The 9948-nt window shown below is 38.8% G+C and overlaps 1 protein-coding gene across 2 annotated transcripts; it reads left to right on the top strand.

The window, feature by feature from the left end:
• Nucleotides 1-296: 296 nt before the first annotated feature.
• Nucleotides 297-8813, top strand: dbf4 (DBF4-CDC7 kinase regulatory subunit). 2 transcript variants are annotated; one of them, XM_086311797.1, is made up of 13 exons: nt 297-550; nt 728-857; nt 1275-1435; nt 2646-2846; nt 2963-3013; nt 3090-3159; nt 3281-3357; nt 3463-3508; nt 3623-3668; nt 3759-3884; nt 4347-4461; nt 6801-6919; nt 7067-8813. In XM_086311797.1, exons 2-13 carry the CDS (start codon nt 797-799, stop codon nt 7833-7835), a joined length of 1842 nt encoding a protein of 613 aa, XP_086167923.1. In that variant the 5' UTR covers nt 297-550; nt 728-796; the 3' UTR covers nt 7836-8813. The 2 variants fall into 2 exon arrangements, with proteins under 2 accessions (XP_086167923.1, XP_086167922.1); XM_086311796.1 differs by having other exon boundaries at nt 348-366.
• The last annotated feature ends 1135 nt before the right edge of the window (nt 8814-9948 follow it).

Raw genomic sequence — 9948 nt, 5'->3', positions numbered from 1 at the left:
AAATGATACAATGTACTGATATAATTGTCTTCGTATAATTTACTTTAGTTTGATAATAGTGGGGAAACGCCACATCCAAGCATCAAGAATATGTTTACGTATTTTTTTGCGTTGCCAGGTTTGGAGAGCATTCCGTTTCACATCAACACCTCTGTTTTTGAAACTATCGATAATTGGACGGCTGTAACGTTCATAAAAGACAAGTTTTCAGATAAATAATATTACATTTGTTCAATTTAAAAACTAACTCAATAACATAGCGCCTTTTAACGTGGAAATGGTTACGAAGTTGGAAAGCGTCAAACATGGCAACATACACCGTCTCCGACACCGGATTTAAAGCGGGAAAGGGACGTTAAGCAAATGGTATTGTTAAAGTTTATTATTTCTGGATGAGGAGCTGTAAAACCGTATAACCGTGGATATCCTGTGAGAAACAAATCTGCCGACAGAAGTTTAGGGACGTTTTTCGACATTTACTTGCATAAAAATGTGAGCAAAGAGGCTAATCGGCGAAGCTGTGTGTCCGCTGTGGAGGGAGGCTGTGAACGTACGTTAAGTTTACATTTAAGACCATTAAAATTGATTAACATGGGGACAGCGAGCACTGTGCTTCAGCTAACGTTAATGTTACATTTTGTTTACGCATTACTGTGTAATAGATGATTGTTTCCTTGCATTTTACGTCCAATTTTTCAAATATGCGTTTTCTTTTGTTTACACACAGAGGACTGACGAGGCCTTTGTGGAGTATGTTAACTCAAGACGAGGGGAGAAGAAAAGCAGCCTTTTCTCGATGAACGAGAATAAAATGAAGACAAAACGCAGTCAGAGGCTTCCGGGACCCAGCTGGCAAGGTACCTGTAGCGTTTATTTCCGTGTTTTGCATTTAAAATTTAAAACGTAGATTTAACCAAACTAGCGAACAGCTAACACCGTAACGTACGAATGTAACGCTAATGGATCTTTTGCGAAGTTATTTGATTGTTACTTTTCTTAAAAATAAGCTCTTTTGAACCAGATTGACTTGAATGTTAAAACAGTTGATATAGGTTCGTTTGTTTACTTAGCTGCTAATCCAAGTAAGGATAAACTTGATATAAAACGTGCTTTAAGCGTCAAGTTTGTCATTGGAGATCCTAATCCAATCTCTCTTTTTGTTTATGTTTAATCAGTGTCTGGGAAACTCGCTGTAAAACTCACTTGTCTGATAAAAATCACTTGTGAAATGGTTTAACATTTAAGTCTTTCTCTTGTGCTATAATGTTATTCAGGAAAAGGTGGACATACTAGTGACAAGGTGAAGCTGAGTCAGGCGAAACGTACATCAGTTCCCACACAAGTCAAGCCTTTTGCTGGAAAAGTGTTTTACCTGGACCTACCATCAAACAGAGTTGCAGAAACTTTGGAGAGTGACATCAAACAGCTTGGAGGGGTGAGACATTATTTGGTTACATTCACTGGCTCAAACTTGCATTTTGTCACACTGCTTTTGTACTAGCTTAACATATGAACTATGAAGCTGCGTATACACACCAGCCACTCTGTTGGGTACACCTATTTGTTCATGCAAATATCTAATCAGACAGGCTGGTCTGAGTATTTCAGAAACTGCTGATCTAACGGGATTTTCCCACACAAGCAGAAAATATCCAGTGAGCAGCAGGTCTCTGGGCAAAAATGTTTTCTTCATGTCAGAGGAGAGTGGCCAGACTGCTCCAAGCTGCTATCAGTAACAGTAACTCAAATAGCCACAAACAAACAATGTACATCACATCAAACCTTGAAACAGATGGGCTATGGAAACAAAAGACCACACTGGGTGACGCCCCTGTCACAAAAAAAGAGCATCACATGCCTACAATTAAAGCTACAATTCACACAGCATTACTTAAATTGGATGACAGTAGACTGGAAAAAGAAGCCTGGTCTGATGAGTCTTGATTTATGTTCTAACATTTGGATGGTAAGCTCATTTAGAAAAAAAACAACAACAACAAGAAAGAATTGCCCCATCCTGCCTTGTGTCAGTGGTTAGGTTGTTGTTGGTGGTGTAAGGATAGGGGTATTTTCTTGGCTCACGTTGGGACCAGTCTTCTTGCTGACCATGTCCATCTCTTTATGTCCACATTGTACCCATCTTCTGCTTTCAGCAGGGTAACATGGCTAGTCACAAAGCTCAGATCATCTACATTTGATTTCTTGAACATGACAGTGAGTTCACTGTACTCAAATGTGCTCCACAGTCACCAAAATCTCAATCCAATAAACCACCTTTTTGACATGATGGGAAAAGGTTTTTCATCACGGATGTGACGCTGATAAATCTGAAGCAACTGTGTGATGCCTTCATGTCAGTATTGACCTGTTTGCAGGAGTTTGTTGAATTAATGTAATGAAAAATTAAAGCCTGAGGTCCAACCAAATACTCCAGTACTTACTGGAGAAATAAGTCAAAACTGAATACATTTCACTCAGAAGTAGTATGACTAGAAAATGCTAGTAAGGTTACAAACATGACCAGACATTCAGTAATATTTTTCTTTTAAAGGCTCTGGGACATGTTTACTCTGTGAATCGAATAGACAAATAATTATTCTTGAGTTTTTCTCAAAACATTTTATATTCTTTATCTTTTCGCTCAGACTGTGGAGAAGTTCTTCAGTAAGGACATCAAGTATCTGGTATCTAACAAGCGGGAGGCTAAATATGTGAACTGCCTCAGACAGGACTCTCCTGTTCCTAGCCCAGACTCTGGACCGAGTTCGCCGTATCCTTGCTCAAACCCACACCGACCTGGCAGCCATGGCGACATCAAGAGCAGATCTCAAGGACAAACCGACACGGTGAATTCACCATGATGTGTCTGTTTTACCGGGATTGATCTCACTTCTTCTCTGAACCTGTAGATAATTTTTCTAGTTATTGATATACTTTTGCATTATCTGTTGTTGTTTTGCAGTTTGTTACAAGCCGAGGGAAGTTTCTGGTGGAGAGAGTAGTGAAAGAGCAGGTTTGTTTTGTCAGCATGAATGATACTTACTGAGGGCTCTTAATTGCTCTGCTAATACACACTTGTTTGTTTTTAGGAAAGGATTCAAGTAAACAAGATCCTGTCAAACGCCCTGGAGTGGGGTGTGAAAATCCTATATGTAGATGGTATGTTTTTTGTGTGTGTGGTATCTGTTTTAGTTGAAGTAATTTTTCTTCTTTGTATGAAATTAAGTTCATTCTGCTTTGACATCTGTGACTTTTCTAAATTTATTTGTGCCAATTCCAGATTTAATGGCATATGTTCATAAGAAAAAAAAGATCATCAAAAGCTCAGTTCCTGCAGCCACTGCGACCAAATTATGTGTAAGTTGAGAATTTCCAGTGTATACTAGGAAAAATAGTCCAACTTTATATTAAGTTATTTGTTTAACATTGGAAGTGTTCACTTTTTTCTGTCGTTTCTAACAGGACAAAGCTGATTCTGCAGCAAAGCAAGGCCTAGAGAAATGCAAAGGTAGACCCCACCCAGACAAATTACTGAGCTTTGCTGGTATATTTTAGTTGACCTCTTCAGGCTGGTATTCTTCTTCTTGCTTTGCTAATAAACGATCTATGTTTTGTATTCCAGGCGGGCGGATTGGTAAACCTTTCATCAAGGTTGAGGATTCAAGTAGGTAAGAAGTCAGTCAGAAGAATCCAGCATCCACCTGCTGTCATGAAATTGTTCCTGTGATTTTTAAAATGGTTTCCTTCTCTTTTGTCAGGCACTACCGTCCAATCTACCTCACAATGTCAAACATGCCTGAGTTCAACCTGAAAACCACTGCTCCCTGTAGTCCGTTCTGTCCTGAGGAGAAGGATCCTCCTGCAAACAAACAGCGGGAACAAAGGTATGTCCCCTTCCTTTTTAAAAAAATCTCTCGCCACTTTAACCCCACCAATTTTATACTGGTGGGGTTAAAGTGCTGAGTGCTGCTTAAACATTTTAAATATGCTATGGAGTGCAGTCACAGTTTCCCCATGTGTCTTATGTAACTTGATCAAAAACTAATATCAGGTCATCATGGGCATGAATGTCCTGGCAAGTCTGGTATTGTAATCATTTGACCCTGAAAATTATCAAGGAAATCCTTAAAAGCCTGAAAATACCATGACAACCATGCCCATGATAGGTGTAAGGCTATCTCTGATCATAGCTGTGGGTCTGAAAAGTTCTGAACCATGCAATTGTAAATGGTACTGCTGGAGCTGCTCAAGAGGTCTTAAATGAACTCCTGAAGAGTTTATCAAAATACTAAACTTTTTTTTTTCATTTGCTTTATTTGCTAATCCTCTGGGCTACTCTGAAACAGAGGTGTGAAAGCCTCAGTCAGTGAGGAGAGAGCTCAAGGACGAAAGAAGAACAGAGAAAAGAAACGAGGCGGCTACTGCGAGTGCTGTATGATCAAATACAACCAGCTTACGATGGTAAGTTTGTAAAACTGTCACACGGCACAGTGCACACAAACTGTTTTTACAATCCTGCTATTTCTAAATGTGAGAACTTCCACACAAGCACTTATTTTGAAAGTCTTTGTGCAGATGCTAAGAGATAAATAATCCCTGGTGAATGATCTGGTATGAGGGGGTATGATTTCGGTTTGGTTAACATCCACGAATTTTCACTTAAACCTGTTTTTGGAAACAAAATGGAGAATCTTTGACTGAAAAATGGCAAAATCCGTTTTAAATGCTAAACAAGGTGGTTAGCACTGTTGCCTCACACCAAGACGGTCCTGATTCAATTCCACCATCAGGCCGGGGTCTTTCTGTGTGGAGTTTGCATGTTCTCCCCGTGTTTGTGTGGGTTCTCTCCGGGTACTCCTGATTCCTGACTAAAATGTGTCATCATTTTCGAAAAGGCTCCAGGTTCGCTGTCCACACTGCGACGCAAAAACGGCGTTTTCAAATGTATCTGCTTTGGAGAGCGTTTTCAAAACGCTTCGTTTTCCTTGACCAAAAATGCCATTTTAGTGTAGACGGATGGCCAAAACGGAGAGAAAAAGATGCATTATCAAACAAAAACAAATTAGTGTGGACATGGCCTTTGTGGGGATAGGTTAACTGGTAACTCTAAATTGCCCATAGATGTGAATGTGAGTACGAATGATTGTTTGCGCATGTGTGTTAGACCTGCGACATGTGCCATATTTCTTATATGGCACATATATACAGGAGTTAGCTCGAAACACTTCCCTCAAGTCAAGCTGCCCGAGATTCACAGAATTTACAAAAATGTTACATTTTTGTGATTTATATTGTTATCGGGACGATAGAATTCTTATATCGGGATATGAGATATTGGTCATATCGCACAGCCCTAACAGGACCCACAGCGTATTATCCTTCTTTAATTACACTTATTAGTCAAAGTCACACTCTTAATATTTTGATGGACTGCCTTTAACTTTCATGACAATGTGCAATCCTTTGATAAGCTCATCCAATATCTCGAATCAAGAGAAAAACGTTTTTGTTGTTTTTCTAATTATCATTACTTTTACTAGGATCTTTTAAAGTCATTTGTCTGGAACAGGATAAATCTGGTTATAAGACTTTTTTTTTTTTTTTAAATTGCTTTAATATTTATGCTCCTTTTGCAAACTGTAGAGCTTTTCAGGATGACCTCAATGATAAATGGTTGTTTTAAAGCTACACAGCTGTTTAGTCTCAATCCCTTGCGTTCTCTTTGCACTCTGTGTGCAAATGCTCTTACTTGCATTATAAAATACAGATTTTTTTTTTAAATCTTTTTTTAATGATTTGATTTCACCAAATCTTTAAGTGATCTCAGGATTATTCAAGATTTATTTATTTTTTTGGTGACCACTTTGTCAGACAGTTATTCACCCAGTTTCAGTAGTTTCAGCATCCTCCTTAGTTGTTTGCTTAGCTTCATGCAGGCTAATGTGTGGGTGTAATTCTGATTACACCCACACATGTGCTACAAAGCACTGTTTTACTTATTGTGAGAACTGCAAAGTAAGAATTTCATTTTTCTGTGTAACCATTTGTGTTTTGCAGTGTACATGACAATAAGCTTCTTGAATAATTTGACCTTCTGAAACGGAGTAATATCTTCTCCACTTTGATGGGCTGTGTCTTCTGACTTTGGCTGTTTTAAGAGGTTACCAGAACATTAGTTAAGGTTAAATGTTTTAATTGCTGCAGTAATTATCTGATAGAAGGCTCTTTATTTGCTTAGCTAGCAGATGTGTGGTACATTTCTTTGTTGGCATTTCCTAACATCATGTAACATAATATGAAACTAACTGATAAACTTGAAAACATTATTAAGTTTTTGTTTTGGGTGATAGATGTAGTGTATATGGAAAAAAGCAGATTTACAACTTTAGATCTGTTACTTTGATTACATTAATACAGATTATCTGGTCCAGAATGAACCACTTTCACTCCAGTTAAGCACAGTATTGCTTGCAGACATGGATAGAAATGTATTAATGATAAATTGTGTCAAATAAAGTATTTAACTGAGAAGGAAACTAACCAAACCTGTATGTTCGTATATCTGTTTCAAGTGCCTCATCAGTGTTCTCTGGTGTTTAACACAATCATGGAAAAACTGCTTTTTGGCTGCTTTGCTCTAATGGGTTGCTCAGTAAATTGCTTTTATTCACTGTGAACAGTTATGTGGCAGGAGCTTCAAATGCCTCTTTTTGTATGTAGGTGTTTGTGCCGTAGAGCCTCACTGGCCTTGGATGGACTGCGGTAATTCTCCATTATTTAACTGTGTCTTTTTTGTTCAGCATCTGCAGAGTGAGAGTCACAGGGCTTTCTCTAAGAGTGATGAGTACTTGCTGGTGGACAGATTGATTTCAACCTTGAACCACAACTTCATGCACGTTAAAGGAGCTAAACTCAAAAGGTAATTTTTTGGGGGGGGAGGGTTTTAGCAAAATTTGTCAAAAAACAAAACCCCATTTAAATCTCTTGTAAAATGTTTTTCCTTAATATTTTTATCCCACGTAGCTAATTAAAGGGTTTGTTTTGTTTTTTCTTTGATTCCCATTAGACCAAAGTGCAGTGTTTCCTGTGTTCTGATTGCTCCTGGACCATGTAGAAAACCTGAACTAAGGTACGAGGGAGATCCTTCAGAGACTGTTCAAGAAGAGGAGCCATGGACAGTTGATGTGAACGAAGAATTAAATTCCAGACAGGATATAAAAATCGCGTCCGTGCCTGCCTCTGCTGAATTGATTGACAGAGAGGGCGACCAGAGGAGCTGCTACACTTACTCAGACAGATCCAGGCACAAGTTGCTTGAACGTAAACGGGTGTGCAGACAGAATTCACACACTGCCCGCACCCAAAAATCTAATCAGCCTCAAAGTCCTCAGTTTGAGTCAGAAGAAGCCCCATCAAGAGGTGAATTTCTTCCCTCTTTGCCCACCAGAGATTGCCAGGATGACCTGCTGGACCAGATGCCTCATGAGGACATAAACAGCTCAACTTTGCGCGTTGATAATATGAACATACAGAATAATTTGGCCTCAAAAAGCCTCAGTTTTTTTGAAAATGAACAAGAGTCTGATAAGAAAGTGACTGGAAAAAATGACTCTGGAAAGAAAAAAGGATGCCTTCCTACAGAAAGCTGCTCTCCAGTCCAGAAAATTCAGAGGAGGATAAAAGTTTACAAGCACAAAAGACGAAAATTGGACACAAACGTCGAACATGTAGAGCCTGGCGATGTTTCTGATAACTCTTTATTGAAGCTCTGGAAGCTTTTCCAGTCCAGTGATGACATGGATGTGGAGTTTCACGGCTTTGAGGACTACAAATAGACAAGCTAAAGGGATTAGCTTGAATTCCTGTGTCCTGGACTACACAAGCTGTTAGATTTAAGATGTTAATAGAAGGTCCTGGCTTTTGTGTTTGATAAGAAATACATCAGCTCTCCTCCTTCAATCAGATGATGGTGATTTTTAACATTTTGTTTACAGAGTAGTATATATTGTAAAACTTAGAGTGGCCCTAGTAATATTGTTATTGTTATTTCTAACCATATAGCCCTAATCCCCCCCCTCCCCCATAGAGCCTCTCTCTATGAAATCATATGGAGCTAAGAATGGGAAAAACAGTCTGAAGCCTAAACTTTTTGCTCATTGACATTATGTTCATATACAGTGACATCTTTATATGAAGCTTTGGCCGTCCTAAAACAAACTAAATAAGGGAAAACACAAAAGAGTCCCTTTTTAAAAGGGACAGCAACTGCAAGTCAGTATTTTACATACTTGAACCTGTAAAAAGTACATGAAATCAGTCAAACCATTTCTTTGACCAGAGTAATCTGCTGAGTACATGAAATGTAGTGCCAGCTTAACGTTAGCTCCAAGTCTCTTTTGCTCAGTCTACATCTAACTTGACTTGAAGACAGTGCGTGGTTGTGTGGCTCTCCTGCTTCTCCTGTGAACGGGCATGTGTTTAATAAAGGAAGTGAGCAACTCTCTTGAAATGGTCGTTTTCTGTGAAAGAATATTGTGAATACATTTCAGTATTTTGACACTGATGGGGTACGGTAATGTCAGAGCAGCTATGTTTTGTTTTATTGCCATTTTGGGAAAAAAAACCTATGAAAAATTGGTGCAAGAATTTTTATTTTAAATGATTTTCTTTCCATGAATGCTGACTGTAGAATTTAAAGAGCATCTTATGGATAAAAGGCAGCTTCAGTCATGACAATTATCTTTAATCCTTTCAGACACAAGGATGTGGATGTGTAATTCAAATAAATGCCTGTTGTACTGTGAGCGTCTCTTTCTGTGTGTTGTAATGTGAATGACCTGCAGGTTGTCTGCATGGTATTTGGCGTTATGTGTGACATTTTAAAAATTCTTCCTAAGTGCACTTTTTATGACCCCGCCATGCTTTTTTTTTTTTTTTTTTTTTTTTTTTCTTTCTTCCTCCCTCTCCTCCTGATGCATTAGCTCAGTGTCTTCCTTTTCCCTGCATTTAGTGCATTAGCATAGTGCCCTTGTTCTCCCTCACCACTCTCAAATGGATGTGCTGGGTCAAATGGGACTCTGCGCCACTGGCATTAAGAAAATGAGCATCGATGTGTTCTGAGGTACAAGCACAGTGATACTGGCGACTGCTGAATCCTGACATGGCCATCTTTCATGCTGGTTGCATCCTGTTAGCACTGTGTTTTATCATCATACTTAACAAACCATCATTTCTGACTAATATGGCTTACATGCATACCTGTATAAATATTGGCTAATAATGGAATACAGCATATATTATACATAAGGAAATTTAAAGAGTTTCACAAATGTATAGTTTGTCCATTAGAGGGCAGTAAAAAATTTGATTTTTCAAGTGTGTAAGGCCCTACTGAGCACATATTGAATATTTCTTGCTGCTGTTTACTAAATTTAAAAATTAGGACTTTTTCTGCTTTTACTGGACTGGTGCCATGTTTGGGATAATTGTCATGCTAAAAAATAAGCTGTTGTCAATCAGATGCTTTCCAGATGGTACTGCATGGTGGATCAAAATGTGATGGTACTTTTCTGTTTTCAAAGATTCATCAAATATGATAAAATCCCCCAAACCACACTCTGAAATTCGGCCCCACACCATGACTGAGCCTCCACCGTGTTTCACAGATGGCTGTAGGCACTCACTGTCGTACTTTTCTCCTGACCTCTTCTGAACAGCCAGAAATTTTGACTTTGAATTAATGACTACACAACATCTGTTACCACTGATTTTCAGTCCAGGTCTTGTGTAATTTGTCATGCCTCAGCCTTTTTCACCTGTTTTCCTTCCTTGAGAATGGCTTCTTGACTGACAGCCACCCTTCCACTGAGGCCATTTCTAATGAGGCTTCAGATAACAGTAGATCAACTATAGGTACAGATCCATCTGTCAGGTCTTTGAATTATTTCT

The sequence above is a fragment of the Aulonocara sp. 'chitande type north' Nkhata Bay genome, linkage group LG11 (genome assembly GCF_057382095.1).
Source record: "Aulonocara sp. 'chitande type north' Nkhata Bay isolate Kocher_YH1m ecotype deep benthic linkage group LG11, A_spYH_male_GT1.1, whole genome shotgun sequence".
Taxonomy (NCBI): domain Eukaryota; kingdom Metazoa; phylum Chordata; class Actinopteri; order Cichliformes; family Cichlidae; genus Aulonocara; species Aulonocara sp. 'chitande type north' Nkhata Bay.
This window is presented reverse-complemented; position numbering and strand designations above follow the sequence as displayed.